At 42.4% G+C, this 27,826-nt stretch overlaps 2 protein-coding genes across 2 annotated transcripts in view; both read left to right on the top strand.

Annotated features, from left to right (window-relative positions):
* The first annotated feature begins 3,768 nt into the window (after positions 1 to 3,768).
* Positions 3,769 to 12,286, top strand: micu2 (mitochondrial calcium uptake 2). The gene is made up of 12 exons (XM_053618073.1): positions 3,769 to 4,012; positions 5,181 to 5,316; positions 6,148 to 6,179; positions 6,438 to 6,513; positions 6,613 to 6,660; positions 7,155 to 7,237; positions 8,504 to 8,551; positions 9,015 to 9,115; positions 9,573 to 9,744; positions 9,931 to 10,039; positions 10,232 to 10,389; positions 10,665 to 12,286. Exons 1-12 carry the CDS (start codon positions 3,815 to 3,817, stop codon positions 10,764 to 10,766), a joined length of 1,263 nt encoding a protein of 420 aa, XP_053474048.1. The 5' UTR covers positions 3,769 to 3,814; the 3' UTR covers positions 10,767 to 12,286.
* Positions 12,287 to 13,714: 1,428 nt separating this feature from the next.
* Positions 13,715 to 27,826, top strand: part of nova1 (NOVA alternative splicing regulator 1) — a 29,426-nt gene continuing 15,314 nt past the window's right edge. Inside the window, exon 1 of the mRNA XM_053618072.1 lies at positions 13,715 to 13,867. Within this exon, the coding sequence (XP_053474047.1) occupies positions 13,783 to 13,867 (85 nt within the window). The 5' untranslated portion in view covers positions 13,715 to 13,782. The remainder of the gene's footprint in view (positions 13,868 to 27,826) is intronic.

A 27,826-nucleotide genomic window follows, 5' to 3' on the forward strand; every position in this document is an offset into this window, starting at 1 on the left:
GTATGGAGAAAACTTGGAAGGAAGTAGGAGAGATCATCGGTGCCTCTAGGGAGTGTACATAGCAAGTCCAATCTGAGTTTGAAGCTTGGTTTTCACACCGATTGGTTTAACTTGTTAACTATAACCGTTTCTTATTGTAATTTTCAAGCCACGCCTACAAGTGACGATGGTACAGATCGCTACATGCCAACAAGAGACGAACTATAGACGAGCGCCAATGCTAGTGTGAATGTAGGTCAAGACATCGAGCATTGACGAGATTAACACATTGTTATCTCATACAGACCTGATCTGAGGTCAGTCTTCCTTCACCACTTAAAGCTAGCTCTGAGACGAGCTCTGTTTGTGTGTGTGTGTGTGTGTGTGTGTGTGTGTGTGTGTGTGTGTGTGTAAGAAATGTATGTGACACTGAAGGAGATATAATATGTCACCAATCTTGGCTCTGGAGAACAGCCCCGAGAAAAGAGTGAGAGTGAGAGAGAGAGAGAGAGAGAGAAGAAGATCTCAAATCCTGGCAAAGAGACCAGTGTGGAATGTAGGCCACCTGCTTTACCCATCACAGCACTTTCACAAGGTTTTACGTGTAGTTAGTTTGCTTCTCTCCGAGTGCCCTTGATCAAGGCTTGACCTTTAGGTGTACTCTGAGAGCACAGACGTAGAGAACGTATCAATCCTAATGACAATTTTGCAGGTTGTTAAAGAATTTGATGGTCATGGAGAGAAAAAAGGTAACCAGATATTTCAACACCATGTCATTTTACATCACGTCTGATGTTCAAACCATAAGGGATGCTACGGAATCCGGACTGTGCCCTTCTCGCCTGGTGTTGGGGTCATCGTTGGAAAAAAAAAAAAAAGAAAAAAGCACAATATCACACCAACTAGATGATTTGGAGATGACTTCTGGGCTGCAGCATCTCTGGAACCAAGCCACCCACCCACCAAAACCCCCACCACGCTCTTCAAGAGTAAACGCAGAGATTTGTAGTTCCGCCACAAGGGGGCAGCGATGCTCACAGCTTCCAAGCTCCAGAACATTCTAGAGGAACTTTATTAGAACGTTCTCTTGTCTGACCCACAGGCACGGACAATAAAGAAGGTCTCGGTTTGCCACTTTTTCGGCTCCGTATCATCGCCGAGCTTGACCTCACCGCACTTACTTACACGTTTGTATTTTCTGTTCGCTGCTGTACAACGAGACATGGCCACCACGGGTTTGTTTTTACGTGGCCGAGACACGCGTGTGCCCCCGGACATCATGGACAAAGCGGAGATTGCGGGCACGCGCACCTTTATCTGATCGAAATAAACCATTTTCTCACAAAGGAACGTAGAAGAAAACCACTAATACGTTGCATGAATGAGAACATAGTGGAGATTCCTATGCAACAGCTGTGCATGTTTTATCCAAAGGGGCTCGAACCCCCAGCAAAAAGGACTGGTGATGATGATGATGATGATTATGATGATGATGATGATGAGAAAGTGAAATGCAGATAATGTGTATTAACTTGAGATGTGTCATTAAAACATTATGTACCGGTAGTCTGCTGGACTCATTACAGAGTTGTATATATCACCATGTTGTCAGGTCTTTATTTGGGTCATATTTGGTGGGAAAACCACTCTGATCATAATTAGAACACACGATTCGTTTTTAGAGTAAGTAAAAGTAGCTAAATTCATCTGAAGTGTGTGTGAGTATTGATGAGTATGCCAATTGGACAGGAAAAATATAACCCAAGTTCACTTTTAAGCTGATCTAGAGTCAGATTCTCTTCACGTGGCTCAATCCTAGTCATGATACACAAAATAGGGTTATGGCATTAGACATGTCGAATGTATTAAACATCGTATCTCGTGGACGAAACAGAAAAATAGGAATTCAATCCTGAAAACACACGGGTCATAAGCCCTATTTGGACAGGATTACGGGATTTACGTGGTGCAATTCCGTCACAATGCGCTAGAAGTGTTAAAAGAAGGTTTTGGAAGAAGCATGATCTGTATAGATATTGCATGACATTGACATATTCCACACTATCATGATCATGGTGTTCTTTAAATAAATTAATAATCCAATAATGTGAACCACATACACACGTCAGTGTATGAGTGTATATGCCATACACACAAAATATTTCATATGATTATACACACTATTACGTGAAGGTCCATTGTGCTACTGGAATGTGTGACTGGGATAAAAGAGGAGGAGGGCACGCGTTTCCGTTCTTCTGCTGCATTCACGCTCAGCTGTACCGCTCCCTGATATGACTGGTGAAACAGGTCTGCCTTGTTAAACTGGTCAGATGCGTCAGGCCTTGGTTCAAGGCCGCAAACCCTGATTATCCGTATGTCTTTCTTATGGATCTATAGGTTACTATACACAATAAGAATAAAACACGCCATGTCATGCTGGAGCGTGAATCATTCCTCTGATTCCACGGCAATGTCATAAATAAAGTTTTGATGTATAAAAGAATAAAAACCTGACTTTTTATCCATTTACATTTACGTTTAATGTTGCGCGATGTTTGCGAAGCAGGTTAGTTCTTGATATCACATACATTATAGCAGCTATAAACATTGTCATTCCCTCAAAAGCCTCTCTACTGCTTTAACTCTGACCATTACAGAGCGCTGACAGTGGCATCTCCTTCCGTACATGTTAAATAAACGTCTCCTAACAGGAAGCTAAAAAAGTTGTATAATATAGTTGTTACTATAGAAACTATAACGTATTTGATTTAATATAAACCCGTTGCTGCGTCCTAATTCGCCTACTCTCCGTCCTAAATAGTATCTGAGATTAGAATGAGTGTGTCCCAAATCGTAGTATGTTGAAGTGCGTACCCCAAAGGTACCCGGATGGTCTACTATTTCTGGGAGATTTGGACACTTTTTCAGATGATATTGCCCACAGCTCCTTGCGCGAGGAAGGAAGGAGGAGTTTTGTGACCGTTCGCGTCGCCGGATTCAACCTGCAAACATGGCGGACGAGTGCAACGTCGGTGATGCGTCTTCAGTGTTTAAGTGTAAGAACTTCAGTGTTATGCGCTAGCCAAAGTTTTCTCTTGTCGCGTAACATTAATGGTTAGATGTTGTGTAGATGATATAGGGAATAATGAATGAAGAAAAGCTGAAATGCAACGAGGCGTGTGTTTACAGTGATGGCATGCGTAACTAGGCAACAGCGTTCTCTTCCGTTACGTGACGTGTTAGTATGTCCCAGTGCTTGCGTACTCTTTTGCTACACGCTCAAAAGTATGTGCTCTTTTTGTGACGAGAAAGTACATACTTTTGAGTGTGTAGCAAGAGAGTTTTTTTAATGCATGCAAATTGGGACGCAGCATGTGATTTGCCTTGCAGCCTGAACTTACCCTGCTGAAAAAAACCCCAATACAATTTGTAATGGTTTTAATGGTTATAATGGGAATTGTATTGCATTGTATGGGAGGTCTGTAATGGTCTGTACTGGTCCCTGTGGGTGTCTACTGGTAATTTCTTGCATTCTATTGGTGGTATGATATGATATGTCTAGTGGATACCATTAAGGACCAATACTGGAAATGGTAATGGTTTTAATGGTTGAATGGATTGCAGTGGTATTTGTGTGATGGTTTTTATTGGGTTTTTTTCTTTCTTTCAGCAGGGTATTATCAGAGCTGCTGTTCGTTAAAATTCTGACCAATCAGAATCGAAAATTCAAGGAAGCGCACAGTTTTTAGCCGAACTGTTCCGTTCAAATCCGCTAGATGGCGCCAGATCCACTGATTTCTCACAGCTCCAGCGGTTAACTTCCTGTTTGAAAATGGCGACGTGGGGCAGGTTCGGGGCGAGTCTGCGGAACTTTTTCAGGAGTTCCTGGACCCTGAGCAGTAAAGTCCCGCTGAATCCGGCGGTAGGAGGCGCGGTGTTGGGCTGCCTGGTCGCCGGCGGTGTTTTCCGGTATCGCCACGAGCTGCGGTGGAAATGTTTACACCCGACTGTGTACGCCAAGGAGACCGCGGTAGGGGGAAAGCTTTCATGTGTCAAAGTCCCAACTACCTCTCTATCACCTGTGTGTCTACAAAAGTGTCGGAATAATACAGAAGTATTGCAGGATACTAGCCACATCATGAATTAGGTAGTGCACAGGGATCTAAACCACTCCCAAGACCTCTAACGCTTCATGTTTACAGTTAAGGGTGGAACGGTATCATAGTTACGGTATGATCACTAAACACACAACATCACGGTTTTCCGTGTATCGCAGTACTTGTCAATGGTATCACATTATAAACAAACAGGACTTCATTCATATGGCTTATTGCATCACATATGAGCTGTAATACATTGTTTACATGTAGTTGTTTGTTTGTTTACATATATGCAGTATATACGCAGATCGGCCATAACAATAAACCCACTGACATGTGAAGGGAATATCGTTTATTATCTCTTTACAATGGCACCTATCAAGGGGGGAGGGGTGGAGATATATTAAGCACCAAGCGAGCAGTCAGTTCTCGAAGTTGATGTATTGGACGCAGGAAAAATGGGCAAGCGCAAGAATCTGAGCGAATCTGTGATGGTTAGATGACTGAGTCAGAACACCTGTAGAGTGTTCCAGGTATGCGGTGGTCAGTACCTACCAAGATCAAAAGGTCTTGTGGACTGGAGTCCGTGCCTCGACGGGTCAGAGCTTGTTTTGGCGGAACAAGGGGGACCTACACGATATTATTTAGCAGGCGGTTTTAATGTTCCAATCGGTGTGTACGTTCCATTTATGCTCTGACTGTTGCTCACAGGACTGTTAACAGTGTTAATAACCGAAACCCTGCCGTGCAAGTCGAGCTTACTGTGTAGTTTTGTAGTGTGTATTCATTTGTCTTCGTTCCGTGTCCCGTTACACGTACTGCAATTCTGCCGAGCGTTATTTTTTCTTCCCAACGTTACAGCTGTGTGAATTCATCGAAAACGTTACGCATTTTCGCAGCGTATTACAATAGTGAAGTCTGTTGACGTTTATTTTCACGCCATTCGGTTAAGAGTCGGATCAAGAAAGTAGCCGTTTTTTAAAAAATGTTTATTTATTTATTTTTTAAATGCTGACAAGTAAGCATGGTTGTAACGGGTTACAGGGTTGTGTGTTATAATAGGTTGTGTTTATGTGTGTGTGTGTTTTGTAATTATAGGATGATGACACCCCTGTCCCCGCAGTCTCGATGCGGCGTTTGCGCTTCAACCAGTTTGCCACTGTGATTTATGAGCACGAGCCGTATATGACACCCAGAGACTTCCTGTACTCCATCATGCTGGAGCATGTGGAACGTGAGACACACACACACACACACACACACACACACACACACACACACACACACACATATATATATACATATACCGAAATTCACTATTGTAGCAAGCCTGTTTATTAGCATGCTAATTGCCTGTCTAGTCATGGGTGTGTCCAGCACGAAGGTAATAAACCATGCCGGTGTGGCCTGTTATTATATGCACATACGCGACCTGTAATAAACATTTACAATGTGCATCTGTCAGGCAGTAATTATGCTTCCGAGCTGTAATATTGAATCAGCTGTTGAAGATGAATCGGATATTTGTTTATCTTGAGAAGCAAGTTTTTTTTTATGGAGTAAAATGATGAACAGCACTTTAACGTGAGTCTAAATGTAGCAGACGAGTGCTTGGTCAGGTTATCCTTCACGCTACAGGCATGCGTTCTTTACAGAGAGTGCATCAGCTTTAAAAAAAAAAAAAACCCATTGGCATTATTTTATGGATTAGACAACTCAGATAGCGAATTAAAAGCATGATCATCGATATCCCACACACACACTACGATTTCACAACCTCGATTTAGTATCTAGTGAATATGTTACACTGTGCACGTAATTATCTGTCGGGGCACGATGTAAATAAATAAATTTAAAAAATGCAAAACAATGGGATGTGCTGGATCAAGTGCTATTTTATAAACGGATGAGTAATGAGGCTGGAAGCCATATTGTTTTCTTTTTTCTTTCTTTTTTTTTTTTCCCTCTCTAATGGTTAAAGCTAGTCTGTTTTTCCTTGCACAGTGTGTGTTAGATGTTCTCTCACACGGTTTGTTTTACATCGTTGTTCCTTTTCCCCATACAGATAAACTGAAAAAAAGGCACCTGACCAAAGCGGTGAGTGTAACTGCGCTTACAAAATAAAGGTCAGTTTGTTGTATGTGACGTTAGCGCGATGTCGGTTTACTACGAGGCGAGACAGAGCGGTGAAGTGAGCGGGTTACGATGATACGGTATTAAAAAAAAAAAAGCGTGATGTAATAATTATGTAAGTCGCAACATTTGCTGGGGCGCACATGCGTCTCAAACGTTTACAGATGTGCTAATTCTAAATGATCTCTGGCTCTCTGATAACCGTGATTGGCTGTTCGACAGGAAGTAGAAAAGATGCTGACGGTGGCTTCTAAAGCCAAGGCAGGAAACAATCTGTTCCGAGGAATTGGAGACAACGGTATATGTATACACACACACACACACACACACACACACACACACACACACACTTGTTCTGTCTTCTTTCCCGGCTTAACTCTCACTGGTGTGTTTACAGGGCTGATCTCCTACACCGAGTACCTGTTCCTCCTCACCATCCTCACCAGTAAGTTATTACCGTGCGCCACTTCTCGTCCGTTTCCACGGACACGGGCACAGCTTCCTGATCTCCGATCTCTCCGCACTTTCCCACCACGAAACAGCTGCATCCAAAATGCGGTCTTGAATAACGAATCAAAAACTTGTTGGCTAGCCGGGTGTACCAATGTTGCACATTTGTTATTCTGATTGTTTCTTTGTTTGTTTAAAGTTAGCCATGCAACCAGTAACAGCTAACTTATATAGCGTCAGAGTCTAGTGTAATTAGCGTACTAGCTAACAGGCTATTTCATTAGCTAGCTACTGATTAGGCTATAAAGGTAACAACAGGGTTTTTTTTTATTTATTATTTTGTTTTTTTTGCACTTCTTTGAAGGTTTTCTTTGATTGGATGAACATTTAGCATTAGCGGTTAACCTGGGTTAGCGAACTTTTTATCAATGATGGCTAATTATCTAAAGCACGCCGAGTTGTCTAAAGCGAACTGTGTTGCGATTCCAGAGCCACATACGGGATTCAACATCGCTTTCAAAATGCTCGACATCGACGGCAACGAGCAGGTGGACAAAAAGGAGTTCGAGAAGGTGAAGCACTGACTTTCACACTGTTTACCTTTTAATAGCTCGCACTGTAATTTAAAAAAAAAAAAAAAGTAAACGTCCGTTTGAGAAGAACAAACCTGTTACGCAGTTCTTACATTTTGAATCTGATGTAATATTTTGACTATATTTACCCGTTAGTCCCATTTTGGCTCGACGGTGGTCTGTCTGTGACTTACCGAGGTCGGAAATGGAAAAGCGCCCCCAAGTTCTCAGTCTCCATGGCAACAGTTAAAGCAAAACCAGGGGTGATCTTTCTTTTTTTTTGTTTTGTTTTATTTTTCTTTCTTCCTCTCCCATGCACCAGTGTGATGCTAAGCATCCTGTCCCTTTAAGAGCCCGATTTAAAGGGAAGCAGCATCGTTATCCTTAGCATTGTTAGCATGTGGAGAACGTGCTGCATGAGTCCCGTTTGTTGACCTTGATTTCAAATATGAAGGACAAAAACGTAGCATCATTATGCACTAGCGTTATTATGCGTCTCTGGTTTCTTGGTTATAAATAAACCAATCGGTTGGAACGTTTAGCGTATTTTCTGGACTATAACGCACTCGTTTGGGAAAACTCACTAACTTTGCTTGGAGAAGTGGGGTAAGGGGTTTATCATTTATATGATCTTTAATTTTCTACACTGACTTTGCAGTCACTCATCTGGAAAGTCTCCTCAACCCAGAGTTCAGCATATGAGATCATGAGAACATGGCTGCTCATGCCGTCAACAGTAAATAAAACATCATGTATAGTGCTTCTGGATCATTCAGTTGGTCTCATAGTGATAGTCTGGAAAATATGCTAACATTGCTTGGAATGGTGGAGAATGCAGAATTGTGGGTACTGTAGATATCTGACGCTGCCTTGTCTTTGTTAATGCTGTTCGAAGGATGCTACGGATGAATGAGAGGTATGTACACCAGCATGATTACTGGAATTGGGATAAATCCGAGGAGTGTTGCGTTTAAGTAGAGAGTCTGCAGCAGGAAGTGGGCTTGCCTCAGTCCTGGAGAGCCACAGCACAGTCAAACCTGATAATTAGCTAATGAGTTGATTAATGATGGTGTTCTTGCTCTAATGAGGTAATGAGGCCCAGCAGAACAGGAAAAACGCAAACAGTGCAGCAGCGTGGCCGCAAAACAGCACGGGGTTCCCCATCCCTGATCTGCAGACTGGGAACAGCCCGAATATAAATAAATAAATAAATATATTACAAATTGTCTTCTGAATGTAAAATAATCCAGCTTCGTTGTTCCAAAGCTGAAGAAAATCATCAGACAAAGGAAGGTCGCTAAAGAGGTGGCAGAGGTGAGTTCAGTTTTTGTTTATCGTTGTCATCGTTGATTTATCTGCCTGAGTTCTTCAAAGAATTGTCCATACGTCCGTCGTAATCTAGTGACGGTTTTAGTTAAAGCTTGTGTCGTATTTGTATATGTCACGTCAGTAAATATTGAAGATTTGACAGCTATATTCCTGTAGCATAACTTCCGAAAAATTGTCGTGATTTATAGTCGGCCAAGTATATTTTCAGAGTGTAACGTATTTAGCTAGATATAACTGGATTTTTAAAAATTGTCGACTTGGTGAGGCGGCGTTTATGGAAGGAGTCTCCAGCGTCAGCGCTTTGGAAGAGTCGGAGGTAAATCTGTAACTGTTAAGTTTCCCGACATCTTCAGGATTCTCGGTAACAGAATACGACAAGCTGTGTGTTTGATTGGTTTTGATAAAAACTTGGTGGGGAAATAAAGACAGCACTTCTTTATGTCTTCAGGCGGCCGCCTCGGAGGACAGCAACGAGCCCAGCACCACGCTGCAGGCCTTCTTCTTCGGCCGTAAGGGACACATTAAACTGCAGTACACAGAGTTTTGCAGGTCTGTCTTCATGGTTGTGTGGCTCTTCTGCTAGTCTTCTCCGCTTTCCTTGTATGAAGCCTTTTTTATGTACCAGAGATCCACAGTAAACATGCAACAACCTCCATCTATCACTGATTTTTATTTTTAAAGCTAAAAACATTATTTTAATTATTGTACTTTAAAAAAAATAAATAAATAAATTTTCAACACTTCATTATATATTTGATATGATACTTTTTCTTCTTCCTTTCACTGCTATATAAATGACTTATTATTGTTGTTGTTGTTGTTGTTGACAGTCATATTTTTGCCAAAAATGAAAATACCGTCTTCTCTTCTCCCGGAATATAGTCAGTTTAAGGAAATTTATGTCAAATACGTTATTTTATGTAAAAAAAAAAAAAAGGGTTTTTTTTTTTTTTTTGTAGCTGTTAAAAGTGCGTATGTTTTTTTGTTTTTTTTTGCTGGTGTGCAGGTTCATGGAGGATCTGCAGGCAGAGGTGCAGGAGATGGAGTTTCTGCAGTTCTCCAAAGGCATGGACACCATGAGGAGGGAGGACTTCGCTGATTGGCTGCTGCACTACACCAACGAAGAAGACAACTCGGACTACTTGGAGAACCTGAGGAAGAGAATACCGACGGGACAGGTGAGCGGTTTTAGTTCTGCATCGGATGTACCGTTTTCACTCTGAGACTAGCCTTCGTCTGGGTCTGTCTGTCTACGGCACTGACATCTGGAGCTCTGAGGCAAAAAACCTTCTAGTAAAGTCTGCCTTCTGTATCTCTCTCTCTCTCTCTCTCTTTCTCTCTCTCTCTTTCTCTGTGTGTGTTAGAGCATTAATTTTGAGGAGTTTAAAGCCTTCTGTCTCTTCACCAACAACCTGGAGGACTTTTCCATCTCAGTGAAGATGATTGCAGATGCCAACAGACCAATTGGAATGGGTAATATTTTTGTGTGTTTGTTACAAGGAAATAATATCGTATCAAGATGTTTAGACATGGATTGATAACAAATATATCGTGATGTTATTATATGACCGTGTCATTCTCATATTGTCATATTGCCCAGCCCTACCATTACGTTGCTGTATCACCCAGCATGCTTTGCTTTCTTCTGCCGTCGCTCCACTGCAGCTCAGTTTAAGAGAGCCGTGAAGATCGCCACAGGACAGGAGCTCTCGGAGAACGTTCTGGATACAGTGTTTCAAATCTTCGACCTAGACGGAGACAACTGTCTCAGCCATGAAGAGTTCATCGCCGTGATGAAGGACCGAATGCTGCGAGGTCTTAGGGTGAGAGATCAAACCTAAACAATCTCATTATCCCAGTAATCAGTTCTATATAATCAGTTTAATGTTAGTTTTATTTTTTTTTGCATTTTTGTTGTCCCTTGTTCCTTTACTATTTTAATGCATTAACTAGTTGTTGTGGTTGTTGTTGTTGTTGTTGTTGTTGTTGTTGTTGTTTTACAATTTTTGCAACTACATGATGACTGAGCATCAGTATGTCAAACTTTTGCGCAATTGTCTTTTCTTTTGACATGGCGTCTCTCTGTGCGTGCTGACAGGTTCAGTCCCAGCAGGGCGTGTCCGGTTTCTGGAAGTGTGTGAAGAAAGAAACGCTAAAAGGAGCTCAGGAGGCTCTCAGTCACAGCAACAGCCCTTTCTGAGAGGAAATACGTCTGTTCCAGGGGCGGGGCTTGTGGCATTAGGGGTGTGGCTATTCAAATTTGATTATGGTAAAGTAGACAAGCTCGGCACCTGGAGCTGCATCACGTTGGTCTATTAGATCCTCCATGGCACGTGGCCACTTTCTCAACTGACTCTGTCGGTGTTTTATCCATGTTAAATTCCACAATGTCCCAATTTCACGATACATGTATTTTTGTGTTAAAAGTTATGCAAAGTCACATCACCTTTACGTATGATATTCTGAAGACCGTGTGATACTGTGTGTGTCGAGTATCACAGTATGTCGTAGAACCAGTTCTCAGCACACGGCAATCATTTTTCTTCCAGGATGCTTTATTATTTGGAAAGTTCTGACTGAATATCCAAACTGATTGACAGGAATTGTTTTGGTCTAAAATGTTTACAGAGACTCACCATTAGCTACTAAAGTGGCATTATAATTTTAGGTTGTTCTGGGTCCTACAGGGCAAAGAATTAAGGCACTTTTCACTTCATTATTAATAAACATATTCAGGTTTGGGGCTTTAAATATTTGAAATATGAGACATTTATATGAAAAATGAAATATTTTTACATGCTTGTACCCTATATTTTATTTCTGTCCCTCTCTGTTAAAATTTTGGTACTCCAATACTTCTAAAATTCTCTTACGGTGCCTTCATGCCTATCAGTCCGGTTCCTGAATCCGATTCAGAGTGAAATTGATACTTTTGGTTTGATTTGATTTGGTTCGTTTTCTCACCGCACATACTTTAACGAACCAAAACGTGGGAAAAAAAAAACCCCAACAACCATTGGCTGAGGAATGTGTAGGGCTGAAGACGCATGTATAAAACCCCTTCGTTTAATTGGTCCAGAAAAACGACGACAGAAAAAAGTAAACAAACCTTTACCAAGATATCTTAAAAATCACCTGAGCACCAAGACCACAGAACCACACTCGATATATTACTACTGTAGATTATTATAGAACGTACTAGCTTCAAACATTTTGTGTTCAAAGATCCGCAGTTTATTTACACATCGCCGTTTCTGCAGGCTGTGTTTTGCACCTCGCGGCTCAATTGGAAGCTCACATCTACAGAAAAACGTCGTCCACAACCCGAAACACACGACACGTTTTGGTTTACTTCCTGCGTTTGGGCCGATTCAGGATCAAATCATGTTCTCGCTGCAACGGAACCACGCTAGAGTTTAATTTGAACCACACAGAGATGGTCTCTGGACGGTTGTTTTGGTCCGCACCTGAACGTGACCGCTGTGTTCTCACCTGCGTAAACGAACCGCACCAAAGATGAAAATGCACCAGGGTACAATTTTAAACTGTCTAAACACTGCATATGTGAAAGCACCCTTAGTTGGAGATGTATTTTATGCTCTCTGTCTGTTTTTGTTTTTTTAATCACGCTAATCTGATTTAATGCAAATGTGAGCAAAAGCCTATTTACCCTGTTTTCCTTGTCTGGCGTTTAAACAAATAAAAAAACATTAAATTAAATGTGCATGCTTCAAAGTTTTCATGACTTGAAACTGCATACTACTAGTACAATAATAATAATAATAATAATAATAATAATAACTATGTTTTTTCCCTCTTATTATTGTTATGGACTGTGACTAAAAGTGCTTTACATACAATTGACCTATCATTTCAAGATTTAAATGAAATTTAAAAAAAAAAAAAAGACCAAAAAAAGTACATCCACAACATATTAATTCAAATCAAAATATTCAATTCAATTTTATTTGTATAGTGCTTTTTACAATAGACATTGTCTCAAAGCAGCTTTACAGAAACATATAAACACGGAACACAGATATTAAAAGTGCGAATTCATCCCAACTGAGCGAGCCGCAGGCGACGGTGGAGAAAAACAAGCAGCAAAAACTTCTGAACTTTTCAACACGGAAGCGCCCGTCCGTGACGTCACGCGCCTTCCCGCGCTCTCGCTTCTGATTGGTCGGAAGGTGATGCGCGAGGCCAGCGGCGCTCGAGCGCTGATGAGTGATTATTCATCTAAAATGAAAAAAAATATATATATATTCACTAACGGGCGAAAAAATAAGTAAAAAATACTGCTTAATTTCTGTGTGAAAAGGCGTTTAGAGCAGCGCACTGTACCTCTAACTGGTATTTTAGTGGTCAGGCTTGAACCGAGCGAGGATTCAGACCTACTTGTGTGTTTTCAGTGATTCGGCTAGGTATCTAACTTTGTTTACCTTTTTGTTGACAAAGTTCAAGCTAGTGCTAAAATATTTCTGAGGGCGACAGATTTTAGTTTTCTCTCGACACACTTGACTAAAAAACGTACACTACTGCACTAAATAGTGTGTCGAAAGAGTACACAGGATTACCTAGACTACTGTTTAGTGCGGGAGTATGCGTTTGTGGACTGACCGCACAGGCACGGAGCTATTCGCTCTAAATTTACCTCAGAAATCAGATTATTATTTTTTTTTTTTAGCTTTAGCTTGAACTTTGTCAACACCGTTGTGAGCAAAATAAATAAATAAATAAATAAATAAATGAAAAGATGTAAGTGTCCATACTGAGCATACTCCCGCACTAGGTAGTGTTTGAGAATAGCACCCCAGCTTGCCTAGGCTACTACTGAGTGCGGGAGTGCGCTAGTTTGGGACGTAGACTGAAGCGTCTCAAGTGTCGGAGTCTCGGGCGCGCGGTGCTGTGAATAAGCTAGCTTAGCTTTGCCACAATGAATTTATATCAAAAATAAAATAAATTTAAAAAAATCCGTTTCGGAGGAGAAACAAGGTTTGTGGGGTTGTTTGAAAACAAAACCCTTTAAAAATAAATAAATAAATAAAACTCGCGACGCACGACGAGACCTTTTTTTAAATCACCATCTTCCCTCCGGGTTTCGGTGGGAAATGATGGCCGGCGGGGCGCTTCAGCAGAACGGGATAACGGTGACGGTGCTCTCGGCTCAGGAGCAGCAGCAGCAGGTCCCGCTGCCGCCCTCACAGCCCTCGCACATGGAGTCCGAGGCGCTGGATTCCCGAAAAAGACCGCTGGAGACTCCGACTGAGGCGGGAAGCACCAAGCGCACTAACACGGGAGGTAAGAGCGGCGATGCGCGCGGGTTCCTCACGGCACGCGCGGCTTCTTACACCACCGACTACCGAGAGAACCACTTTACACCAAAACACATTTAAATACTCAGTAAACGGTTGAGCGGTTAGAGCTTTTTACCTCACGCCTCACGTGACGTGTCCTGTGATCTGATGTGATACTAATTGATTTCCGTTAGATTGGAGTTCACACTCCCCCTGAATCAACACAGTTTCATCTCCTGTCTACATCCTATATAGTATTAGCAACCTGCTAACGCCAGTTTGAGGGAGGAAAAAAAAACAATACTGAATTGTACTTTGTGTGTGTGTGTGCTGGATAGAGTATACCTTTACAGGTACATAAATGACCTTTTAGTACCTTTTAAAGTTGTAAATGGACACTACTTACACCTTTCTAAGTCAAGGATATGTATAAGGTCCAGTTGATTGAACTTCCTCTATGAAAAGAAAAGTGACCCCTTTTTCAGTTTATCACCCCTTTTTTTTCCAGAAGTGTGTGGATGTTATATCGTGATTATGCAGTCTAATAGAACAACAAAACGGTATGCACCCTGACTCTTTGTATGAAATAATGTTATTATTTTCAGTGTTTACCTTTGCCTCGCACTTCTGGCGTTGGAGGTTCGAATCCTGCCTCTGCCCTGTGTGCGAGGAGCTTGCATGTTGCCTTGGGGGTTTCCTCTGGGTACTCCGGTTTCGTCCCCCAGTCCAAAGAAATGCGCTGTAGGCTGATTGGCACGTCCAAATTGTCTGTAGTGTGTGAATGTGTGTGTGCGATTGTGCCCTGCGATGGGTTGGCACCCTGGTCAGGGTGTCCTGTGCCTTGTGCCATGAGTTCCCTGGGATGGGCTCCAGGCTCACCTGCGACCCTGTGTAGGATAAGCGGTACGGAAAATGGACGGACGGATAGATATATTTTTCATGTAAAATGAAAAAGTCAATTTGCAGCCAGATTAGACAGTCTCTTTTACCTACACTCTCAGAAAGAAGGGTACTAAACTGTACCTTTTGTTATCACAGGGGTAGTACCTGTGACATGCATGCATACTTTTGTACCTTTAGATCAACTCTTTTAATTAGAATGGTGCCTGTAGTGCGCCTTTAACAGTTTACTCTAAAATAAATAATTATGGTCCATTTATGTATCTTAATAAATCATTTGTAAAGGTACACTGTATTCACATTACCAGGAGAAATATACATATCCAAAGTACAGAAGGTGTACCTGAGAGGGTACCAATTCAAGGTACAGGTACCAAAGGTTCAAGGTACCAAAGGAAAGGTACAGTTTATTGCTTCTGTTTTTTGAGAATGCAATTAGATTCAAATTAATAAATGTTGTTGTTGTTTTTTTTATTTAAAAAAAAAACCTTTGAAATACATACAGGGGTATTCATATACTACACAGCACAATCTAAGCTTGTTGTTTTTGACGTCTCAAAAATAAAAAATAAATAAATAAAAGGGAAGGAAAGGTAGTGTAATAGGAAGGCTAGTGCAATGTGCTTACTTTGTTTTATTAATATAACACTTTCACAGAAGAGTATTACAGCTGCACCAGGAATATTTCAATGCAATGCCATGTTACCATGTCAGACAACATCACACAAATGAGACATTAATGACATAATGAAATTTCAAGTTTAATGTGTTTCACTTGAAGATCAACCCAGAACAGATACTCACTATCAGATCAGCATGTCTGTAAAAGTATGATCGGACATTTGTAAAATGTTTATCTGTATGCGTGTCTGTAAATAGTGAAGAATTTGCCAGAAAAAGTTCAAGAAGCCGTCAAAGAAAGTTTTGCGTATTATTTCAAATGAGAGAACGTGAAAATCAGATTATCTATCTATCAATCAGTCAACTCTCTCTCTCTCTCTCTCTCTCTCTCTCTCTCTCTCTCTCTCTGGTCACAAGCTGGCCTTCTTTGTGGGGATCGGGCTAAATTGAGCGGAAAATGAATGAAGCGCTTAATGCTCACAGCAGCTGCTGAAGGCGAACCCTTTTCACACATGGTAACAAACGCCAGTAACACAAAAGCCTTCCTCCTCCTTCTCGGCCTTTATTAGCAGCTCATTAGGATCCCATAGGCTGTATACCAGTTCTGCCGAGGTAAAGATGGGAAGATGTAACACAGAAGTGTTTGTTCGCTGTTTTTCAGCGGACGTCCTGTTGACTCAGATTGTCTCTCTTGAATTGTAACATGTATTTAAAATACATAAAACACCCAGTGTATCTTCTGTTTATCTTAATAATGATCAATGTTGATGCAAAAGGGACCCTTGGAGATACTTCTTGATGGCAGGTGTGTAAATAACAAAATGAATTAATAATGATTAATGAACAGTTTGAAATGGTATTATTGTACCTTTAAAACCTGACTGCAGTTACTAGGCAGTTGGAGTGACATTTCTGCCCACCGTTTATTTATTTCTTTTTTTTTCAAATTTGAGCAGATCTCTTGTTTGGTGGACATTTACCGATGGACCCATGATGGAGTAGCGACTGTCGTTAAGGCATTGAGTTACTGATCGAAAGGTCGTGAGTTCAGATCCTAGCACTGCCAAGCTGCCAATGTTGGGTCTTTGAGCAAAACCCTTAACCCTCAACTGCTCGGTTGTGTCCTGTTTCGAGCGTGGATAAAAACATCAGTCAAATGAGAACACATGTGATGTACCCTTAAATTAGCTTGTCTGCGTCTGTTTAGCTTCATGTTCTCTACAATAAAGCAACACGTAACTTTATTAACATGCTGCATGCGTAGTAAAGTATCAGATTAAAAAAAAAAAGTTGTGTGTGTGTGTAAATATTTTGCAGTTGACTGATAGCCACAGAACAGAAGCCTGCTGAGGAGACTTAATGTGTTTGTGTGTGTGAGGAGAAGTGCAGCTGTCCTGTGAACCCGGAGCCATGCTTTTGTGCGATTGTAGCAACATCTTTGCAGAATGTCTAAGAGGAATGTAGCTAATGCAAACACACACACACACACCGCTCTGACTGATACCACCCATGGAAAGAATTGTTCAGAGCTGAAGAGCTTTTTAGTCAGACAATCCAGGGACGGTGTAGCATTTAAGACTGGAAAAGTTATGGTTCTGATTGGTTGTTTAATTCATTCTGATGGATCAAGATTAATGATGAATTCTGATTAATTCAACATTCTGATGAATCAAGTTAGAGAAAAAAACAACACTGGATTTATCTGGAATGCAGTAGGAATAATCAGAGTCTATTGTTTACAGGCACATCTAAAAAAAATTGGAATATTGTGGTTCATGTAGTTCATTTTTTTCTGTAATTGAATTCAAAAAGTGGAACTTTCATATATTCTAGTTTCATTACACGTAAAGTGAAATATTTCTCGCCTTTTTTGTTTTAATCTCGATGATTACGGCTTACAGCTCACGGAAATACAATAAAAAATTCCAGTATCTCAAAATATTAGAATAAAGAATTTATAATACAGAAATGTCGACCTTCTGAAAAGTATGTCATTTATGCGCTCAATACTTGGTCGGTATGGAAACGAACTTTTCCATGATATTCAAATTTTTTGAGAGGCACCTGTGCTTGCTGTAGGACACTGGGCAATATTTTTATCTCCAGCATCTGACTTCACTTTGAAAACAGGCAACAAAGCAAGGTATTTATCTGTCTCGTAATGGCTGTACATGTTTGCATTTGCGACGTTTTGACCCAGTGCTGTGGCGATACGGGAGACACCTGGAAACTGCTAAAACAGTGGTGAGACCACGAGCAAATAAAACAACAGTTCACTGAAGGGGAAAGGACGTGGGACTGTGGGGAAAAACTTCGGGTAGCAGTTACTTTCACTTTGTGCCAAATTTATCTAGATTAACTCGAACCTGTGAATTCACAATTGTAGGTCTTGTGAGCCGTTCGAACCCGAGTTTCAAACTGCTCTTTGGCCTACAGTTGATTTGATAAAAATGGAGGAACTGGTCATTAATAATCAGTAGTCACCCCAGACTTTCACCTCACTGTTTTCTTACTGTCACTTGGTGCACATCTGAAAAAACAAAGCAAAAAGCTTTCTTTTGCCTGCCAGCTTTGGCTTTCTATGTTTACGACTTGTACCTACACTGTTTACGAATGTATGCATTTCTAAAATCTGTGGCTTGATGCTTAGTGTTTGATACAGAGGCGGACACTAACAGGAGCTCTCAGGCTTTTATTCTGTCTTTCCCCCTCTATTCTCCATTATTCATCCACATTTCATGAATTTTTGAGGTAAATGATTAGTTGTGCTGTCAGACTGTTACTGATATAGATAGATAGCGAGATAGACTCTTCAGATGTTTAAAGCATAACATCAATTCCATGGGGTTCTGCAGTCCCGAGAGTGTAGATGAGCTCTACTTCATTGCTGCCATAGCAACTAGCAATGCTAACAGAGATGTTATTAATGTCACGTCCATCGTCGTGGAATTGTCTCACCGCTGCAAAGGAAAAATCCCTCATTCTGATAGTACGAAAGGAACCAATCTTCTCTCGGTTCACCCGATGTAGTACAGCTGATTGCATCTCATGCAGCAGAGACAGTAATAAGCTCTTGTCATGATGCATGAGGAGGAAAAAAGTGACCCTTTAGGGCCTGCGAGTTTTGCATTCAGCACAGCTTGGAACGACTCCAGGCAACAGCACCGCTGTTATTATTGACTAATCATATCTCGCTCCTGGCAATCATGTATTTGATGTCAGTAGAAAGTAGGCGAAGATTCCAGAAAAAGGGACGCAGTCTGATCGACATGGAGGAATTTGGATTTTTTATTATTATTATTTTTTTGAATTAAAATGGTATAATAAGCACCAATTTAATTTTCTGTCCTGATATTGAATCGTGTACTGCATAAACTCTTTCAATAGTGGGATCATGGGCTGTGGAATCCTTTCTCAGCATATCCGCATAAAGAAATATGTATATCATATAGTTCTCGAAGGAAGTCGTTATTTTGGCCTTTACGTCTCAAGACGTGTAAATAATTTGTATTTATTTATCGGAGGTAAAAATATATATATATATATATATATACAAAGCAGTGCGGTGATGGCAGTCACGGTGAGGTGCAGAACAAGATAGTCGTGATAACATTGCTATGTTGATTGGGCAGGATAAAGAATTCGCTGAATAGATGCCCCTGTGCAATCATGCACGAGAGGAGAAGAAAGAGGCAGAAGGGTAATCAGAACAGATGTGGGTTTGTGTGTCATTTCCTTTAGGCATTGTTTGGTCTTTCAAGTGGTTGTTGTACGGTATATTACAGGGTATGTTTCAAAAATGCTATTTGTCTACCTGCCTATATATCTCTACCCGTCGGTCCACATGATGTAGTGTACCTGTACATTAAGGAGTGCATGGATTTCTAATATATCTGCCATGTGACCCTTGATCCTTAATGGCCGAGCGAGAACAAGGACACCGACTGAAAGCGCTTTGTCTTTTATCCTCATTCCTTTATTTTTCCTAGTTTTCGGTCATGCAAATGCATTTCATTGACTACTGATGCAAACGATCCTGTAGTCATTCCGTTACTAGGCTTAGTGAGGCAGATGTGTTTGTGTGCGTGTGTGTGTGTACGTACATATATATATATATTTGTGCGTGTTTCATAGCAGATGCAGCCGAAACGGTACATTAATATTTGTAATGGCACTTTTGGCCAGGTTGTTTGTGCCGGTGGGTGTCTGTACCTTGGTTTGTTAGATCGCAGGTGCTCAGAGCTTGTGAGAGCATTAGCACGCATGTGTTGTGTTTTGTGTGTGTGTGTGTGTGTGTGTGTGTGTGTATGAAAGAGAGAGAGAAGGACACAGGTGCCCTTGCAGTGTATGGTGACGTGAGTAGACTGTGAATGGGGCAGGTGGCAGAGAGGGGAGGGGCTCAAGTGAGAGTCCAGTCAAAACGTGATTGGTTTGCTTGAACAGAATTCTAGCACATCCTGCCCTGCTCTCGCACACTGCGCAACACACACACACACACACACACACACACAAACACACACACACACACACAGACACACACGCCACACTCGCACACCGTATAGACAGTTAGTCAGTGTGCGATGAAAAATGGTTCAGTGCAAATTAGGAGTGACCGTGGGGGTTAAGGATGGATGCCCCTCCCCCATGGACTACACACACACACACACACACACACACACACACACACACACACACACATGCACAACATTGGTCGGTACAGCTGTGTAGAATTTATAGGCAGTGATTGGAATGGCTGGTCCGTCCACGCTCTCTGCAGCAGATTCTCCTTTCTGTTTTCACGTCTCTTCGCATCGCGTCTTTCATTATATCCCTTTTCCAGTTCTCCCTTTTAGTTTTTTTCATATATCTTCCTATCTCTCTTTCTCTCGCTCGCCTTCGTTCCCTCCACGTCCCGTCTCAGTCTTTGTCTTTCCTTCTCTTTTCCCTCTTTCTTTCTTTCTTTCTTTCTTTTACTGTCCGCGGTTTCCAACATGGCCGCCCGAGGTGCACGCCGCCCCCTTCGTTCTCACTCGCCGCCTTACACAAGGTCACTCCCTCACTCTTTCTCCACCTCCACAACCTTCCCTCCATCCCACCTTTCCATGGTTCGCCCAAACGTGCGTGGGGCGCTATGTCTTTTGCTTTGCTGCGCCAAATAGGGGGGTGAAGAAGAAGAAAGCCTGTGTGTGTGTGTGTGTGTGTGCGTGTGTGTGCGTGTGTGTGTGTCTGACGTTGGGGAGGGGTGCAGGGTGATTGGACACGCTAGGTGCCTCTCTGTACAATGCTGCAGAGCGCCGGAGTTCTCCATGAATATGGATGAGAGAGAGCGGCGAGGGTGATGCAGTGGGAAGATTCCCTCCTTCAGTCCGCCGCCACTTGAACAATACACAGCCCCTCTGCCTCTAACACACACATACACACATACATACATACATACGTACACACACACGCACGCACGCACATACGGCAGCTGCGTAAAGATCCCACACAATCAGAAAGAGAGCGAGAGAGGGTGCAGTGGAGAGGTATGGAGAAGAGGACTCTCTGACGCTCTTCCTCGGCGTTTCGGAGACGAACTCGGCCGCGTTCTCATGCTCATCGTCGGCGCTGCTGCAGAGCCGCACCACAGCTCGCCACAATGGGTGAGACACGCACATCCAGCCCCGCTTTTGTTGACTTGTTGAATGCGGTTGTTGTCTGGATGCGTTGACCATTTTTTAGTCTCTTTTGTCCGTGTGTGTGCTTTATCTTTTCTTTATTCATCCTCTCTTGCTTAATTCATTCCATGAGTCAAAGTGGCTTGTTTGTCCTTGCCAAGTGTCCAGGACAGGGCCCCCCCTTTTCACATGTCGGGGGACTCTGTGTGTGTGTGTGTGTGTGTTGGGGTGCTTACAATGCAATCCCTCTTGACCCACCCCCTTCATGTGCTTGAACAAAACTCCCTTGACACTTTGAGTGTGTATGACTATGTGTGTTTGAGAGACAGAGTGTGTGTGAGAACGAGAGCGATTCGCAACTCTTTCGATGCGTTTACGGCTGTGTTACGTCCCTGATGAATCGCAGCAACAGATTGCCGTAGTTACACTGGAGCAGGATGCAGAAAAACCTGTTACTCATGCGGTGCATCTCCTCACACCTCCCCTCTCATTACCGACACACACAGGAGGGGGGGAAGCTTGAAGGAAGATGGCTTCCCCTGTTCGCCTCTGGTTCAGGATGCTTTTTGAACCCAGGTAATACACATCCACCCTGAGCCTCTTGAACATCTGTGAGGTGTCGTGTTAGAAACCATTTGTGACGCTGGGACGGAGCACGAAGTCGAGCATCGAGCACAGGAACCGAGGCGGGTGAAGTTGTCCACCGTTTCCATGCACACGCCAAGGTCAAACACTCTCTTTGACATCGCGAATGTGAATCGGTCGCTATGATGCACAAAAGGACGCAGGGGCGGCATAAACCCACCAAAAGATGGAGGAGGATGGCGTGAGACATGAACGAATTCCATGATGATAGGACATCCAAGTTCAGGTTGAGAGATTCCTGCCCAAGAGTCAAGATGGTGCCGCATTTGGCAAATCCATGAGATGTGGACCCTTGGCACATTTGGAGAACATGTTCGATGCAGGGTCATGACAGTTTTGCTGGTCAAGTGAGGGGCACTGTCATGGCGCAGTGATTGTGAAAGTGAACATGGTCCTGTTTTGTTTAGTTTCACCAAGTCACACTTGGATTAGCATTCGTTTTCCTACTGTTGCCCTATTTCCTCTTATCTGTGTTGTACAAACACACTCCAGTCCACAAACCTCTCATGTGCTTCTTAAACCATGTCATCTGTCCAACCACTGGAACCCAACAGCACCAACAGTATTGTGCAGAAGATTCTATCTGACAAAAGCCTCAGAACCTTAGAAACCGTCAGAATCCTCCCTTTCTGAAGAAGCAAATCCACGTGCTTCTTGCCATGATCAACGGCTCAGAGTCCGCATCGATAAAGCTCGTTTTTGCGTCGTCTATTTTAACGGCTCTCTTAACGAGAAAATCAGTATCTGGCCTTTGTGTGTGTTTGTGTGCGTGTGCTACCACAGCTCAGCCTGTGAATCCGAGTCGTATCCTTAGATGTCAGTTAGGCGGCAGTGTGAGGCAGAGCGGGCTGAGAGGGACAGAGTGATGTCGGAGCGATGATGTAATGCATATCCCACTGTGCACCTGGGCCGCTGCAGAGGACAGGTACACTGCTTCGTCCCCATCCTACGTACGTGTACCTGCTTCCACAGGCCACCCTGAAGGAGGCGAATCGCAGAGTTGCCCTCACTAGCTTCTTTTGGACGATAGGAAGGTTGAAAACGTCATTACGAGCCCGAGAATCATCTCTCGTTGGCCGACGATTGATTTTTCCCAAGGCAAAAAGCGAAACGGAAAGGTAAAGGAAAGAAAGTCAGGGCTGCAGCTAGCAGAGGGAGAATAAAAGGTCCGCTTCAGCACTTTAGTAGATGGAATGCATTTGAATCTTGGTGTAGGAATCATTGTCCACATACGGTTTCTGGAATTTTCTTTTGCCATTAAAATTCTGCTCGGATAACATCAGTGCCTACTGCCTGCACAGCTGTGAAATAGTGGATGTCTTCCTTTCTTTCCATCTTTCATTCTTTTCTTCCTTTAAATGCACTAGCTCTTATTTTCTGAACAGGCTCGATCTTAATCTCAGTCTCACTCTGAAGTCGATTATATATACCGGGGCTGGACACATCCATTCTTGGGTGGTGTCAATTAAGTTTGTCTAGATTGCTCTTGTGTTGATTAGATTTGTCTGGATAGGGCCAGTTACTCCACTATCGATTAGAGGTGGCTTCCACAGACAGAGAAGGACTCACTCAAATAACCCCCTTTGTGGATAACGGCTGCGTTCTCAGCAGTGTGGTGGTATAGTGTGCTATGTAGACCACATGGTTGTAACACGAAGGGCGCTGTTTAGGGAGGTTTGATGAGATTTGGATTGGGTCCAGCCCGTATAAAGGCTGTACCAAGAAGTGAGGTAATGAGAGTTTCGGGATCGTACCGACTCTGTCTCGTCAGGACTATCATCACCATCAACGCACAACCTTTCCAGTGGATTAACTGCCCATGCGTATACAGGGTTCCCTCTAGCCTGGATGGAGTCACGTGTGTTGTACATAATAGTTTAGAATGTATCTAAATGCATGTCTAAACCCAATGGAAGACCTCACAAAAATTCCACAAACCATTAGGGGACTGAAGTTACAGTGCAAGTGATGGTAAAAGTCATGTATTGGCATCATTTGTCGTAAACCTAAAAAAAACACGCATACGGTTCATTGTAGAGAATTAATGCCATCGTAAACCTCTCGTTCTCTGTAAGCTAACTGACAGTCGTAGCATTTCGTGCAGTGTATGATGGACGTCCCGAAGGACAGCGTGCATCCCCACATGTCTGTCCAGCCCTAGTGAGTCAGAGCGACAGGACATTTGCATTCGGGACACCTGCGGTTGATTTTTTTTCTCCTTGCCAGCATTATTTACACAAACCAATTCGTCTGGGCTCGAAGGGAATTTGCTGTTCTCTTTTCACTCCCAGTAAAGATGAATGAAGTATTTTTTAAAAGGCCACTGTTTGGCTGGCTCTTTTGCTTAAACCTCACATCTTTCTCTCTCCTTCCATACCTTTTCATTTTTTTTATTAAACAGCTTTTTATTTACTCTCCTCTCTATTTACCTACAGTAGCTCTGTTTCTGTCCTCTCTCTTTCTTCCTCGCGCGCTCTTTCTGCACTTGTGCCGAGGTCAGACGCAGTAGATTGAGGGCACGAGAGTGTGTGGAGCTCATCTTGTCTCTCAGAATTATTACAGGCACTTTAACCGTCCTACACACTCTGTCATGTCCCTCACCCAGTCACACGCTCACCTGTAGCTGGCATCCAGCTCTCAGAAATAGACCTCACCCGTGCATGTGTTCAGATTACTAACACTCAAAATCGTTTAATTGTAACACGGGAAAATCATTCGGAAGGGACGTGTGAAGACATGTGAAGAGGCGTTTGTTATTGTAGTTTGTTGTGGTAGCGGTAGGAGCACTGAGTGCTGATACGGAACGCACAGGAACGCTAAGGGGCGGATGTATGAGCGTGAGGAGGAAAAGTGCAACATGTGACTTGAAGGTTAATATGTAAAACTAAACTGTGCTGAATGTCCTAGACGTTCTGTGCAAGGCTAAAACTGCAGTTTAAAGCTACATTCGTATTGTAAGCTTCACTGCGCAACGCAGACTTTTTGCTCAAATCGGATCTGTCTATCTTGATAACTTCATATTTATAACTGCAAGTTACTCGTATCTGTTTTTAATGGTCCAATGTCCTCCGAAACGCCCCACATGGGCAGTTGCTTCGCTACACTTCATACAGAGCGCTCCACTAATATTGGCAACCTTGGTAAATATGAGCAAAGAAGGCTGTGAAAAATGGTCTTTATTGTTGAAACTTTTGATCGTTTGTTTTTAAAAAATAAATCACAAAAATACTCTGCTCTCATGGATATCAAACGACTGAAAATACAACACGGGTTTATCAAAACATTTATATATATATATATATATATATATATATATATATATATAGGTGTGCAACAATTATTGAAATATGAAAGTATATTCCCATTGATATTAAAAAAACTATTTTTTTTGTACACCTGGGTGAGTAGGAACAGGAAATTGTTCAACCATGACTTCCTGTTTCACAGGGGTATAAATATGAGGTAACACACAGGCCAAATTCCCTTAGTCATTCATAACAATGGGTAAGACCAAGGAATGTATCTGTGATGTGCGGCAAAAGGTTGTTGCGCTTCACACAATGGGGCGTGTCTATAAGAAAATAGCACAAGCATTGAAAATGCCCATTTCCACCATCAGGGCAATAATAAGTTCCAGTCAACTGGAAATGTTATGAATCGACCTGGAAGAGTATGTGTGTCTATATCGTCTCAACGCACTGTGAAGAGGACGGTTCGAGTGGACAAAACATCTCCAAGGATCCCAGCTGGAGAACTGCAGAAGTTAGTTGTGTCTTGGGGTCAGAAAGTCTCCAAAACTACAATCTGAAGTCACCTACATCACCACAAGCTGTTTGGAAGGGTTTCAGGAAAAAAGCCTCTACTCTCATCCAAAAACAAACTCGAGCATCTTCAGTTTGCAGACACTACTGGAACTTCAAATGGGATCGGGGTCTATGGTCAGATGAAACCAAAATAGAGCTTTTTGGTAATAAACACAGAGGTGGTTTTGGAGCACACAGAGAGGTAGCCATATGGAAAAGTACCTCTTGCCCACGGTTAAATATGGAGGTGGATCTTTAATGTTTTGGGACTGTTTTTCTGCCAGAGGACCTGGACATTTTGTTAGGATACATGGCATCATGGACTCTATCAAATATTAACAGATATTAAATGAAAACCTGACTGCCTCTGCCAGAAGGCTTCAAATGGGCCGTGGTTGGATCTTCCAGCAGGACAATGATCCAAAACATCATCAAAATCAACACAAAAATGGTTTACTGACCACAAAATCAAGGTCCTGCCATGATCATCCCCGTCCCCTGACCTGAACCCCATAGAAAACCTGTGGGGTGAACTGAAGAGGAGAGTCCACCAGCATGGACCTGGAAATGTGAAGGATCTGGAGAGGTTCTGTATGGAGGAACGCTCTCAGATCCCTCGCCATGTATTCTCCAACCTCATCAGGCGTTATAGGAGAAGACTCAGAGCTGTTATCTTGGCAAAGGGAGCTAGCACAAAGTATCGACTAAAAAGGTGGCAATAATTGTTGCACACCTATATTTAAAGATATTTTGTGGGGGATAAATCTGTGTTTTGTTTGCAGTCGTTTGACGTCCATGAAAGTATTTTTTGAACAAAAGATCAAAAGGTTCAACAGTAAAGACAATTTTTCACAGCCTTCTTTGCTCATATTTACCAAGGGTGCCAATATTAGTATAGGACTCTGTAGTTTCAGTAGTTTCTTTTCAGATTTGCTTGAACTGATTCCCCAGATCAATTCAGATAAACGAACAATTTACGATTGGATGTACAATGGCACGGCTTTACAATTACAAATACTGACGACATGCGATCCTGTACGGACACGTATCTGCTGTGTATTCGCTCTAGGACCGTGTATGAAAGTGTCTGCTGTCTGAAATAATTGTATTTGTGTGTCCACACAGTTCAGATGTGTTACAGTAAGGCAGAGTATTGGATTTGCGTCACTTCGGTGTAATGTAGTGACGTGGACGTAGCCTAAAGGCTGTCCTGAAATGCGGGAAACGGCCAACAACGTCCGCCTTTAAAAATGCGAGTTCAGTAACAAAGTGCCACGTGTGTTAAATGAATATAAAGTCCAGTACACCACGTGGACGTGTTTAATAAAAGTAATACGTCATTACTTTCCCAAGGAAAGACTGCATATGGAATGAAAATGTTTGTTGATTAAAACTGCTTCCTGTAACGTTTAGAAAATGTCCTGAGAGTCGTGTTGAGTGTCTTTGTTAGACTACGAGGAAGTTGATATAATGTGTAATCTGTGCGAGGACCAGAAGTCCCATGCCAAAATCGGAAAGCACTACTACAGAAATATTGAATTTGGTCACGAATAAGGGATTTAAATTGAAACGTAAATGAATGAAAATTCACCGATGCAGCGTGTTGTTAAACCGCGCACCTGGCAACGCAGCGGCCTTTCTGCTCCGAGCAACACACGTAGTGTTTAGCTTTAATTATCGTTGCATTTAATCGTTTAAGATTTTACTCACTTATTTGTGTTACGTATCAGACACCTGAGAATTTCACACACTTCCTCCTGCTCTTAGTCAGCTCAGTGCAGAGGTTAAACACCTTAGTGGAAAAAACATTACATTACATCACCCCCTGTCCTTTCCTTCAGCGCTCTACAGCAGTCGCGCTGAGTGTGTGTGTGTGTGTGTGAGAGAGAGAGAGAGAGAGAGAGAGAAAGAGCATCTGTGCCTCTGAACTGCCTCTGTGAATGCATGTCTAAGGCTGTGCTATTGGACCTCAGTTTTGCGAGTGTGTATGTGCGAGTGTGTGTGTGTATAACTGAGTCAGTGCTGGCTCTATCCGCCAGGACAAATCTGAGGATTTAACTCCCATACGCTGCAGCTCTTTCTGCCACCCAGTCACACACAGCATGACGTGTGTGTGTGTGTGTGTGTGTATGTGTTGATCACTTTTTTGCACCCATTTAATAATGAACCATTTGCCACGATCCATAAATGAAGAAATTCCAACCTTAAGACTTGTACTTAGCACGTTTCGTGGTTTAAATGATGCGAGCACAACAAACGGACAGGAAACGGAGAAAACAAGCCTAAAGTGCAGAAGAAATTAAATAAAAACCCGAACCAGAAATGAAATGCTAATTG

The sequence above is a fragment of the Ictalurus furcatus genome, chromosome 28 (assembly GCF_023375685.1).
Source record: "Ictalurus furcatus strain D&B chromosome 28, Billie_1.0, whole genome shotgun sequence".
Lineage (NCBI taxonomy): Eukaryota > Metazoa > Chordata > Actinopteri > Siluriformes > Ictaluridae > Ictalurus > Ictalurus furcatus.

Coding starts and splice junctions, on each gene's coding strand:
- micu2 (XM_053618073.1), top strand. CDS start 3,815: ATGGCGACGTGGGGCAGGTTCGGGGCGAGTCTGCGGAACTTTTTCAGG. Junction 7,238..8,503: donor ACAAAAAGGAGTTCGAGAAG/GTGAAGCACTGA, acceptor GTTGTTCCAAAG/CTGAAGAAAATCATCAGACA. Junction 8,552..9,014: donor TCGCTAAAGAGGTGGCAGAG/GTGAGTTCAGTT, acceptor TTATGTCTTCAG/GCGGCCGCCTCGGAGGACAG.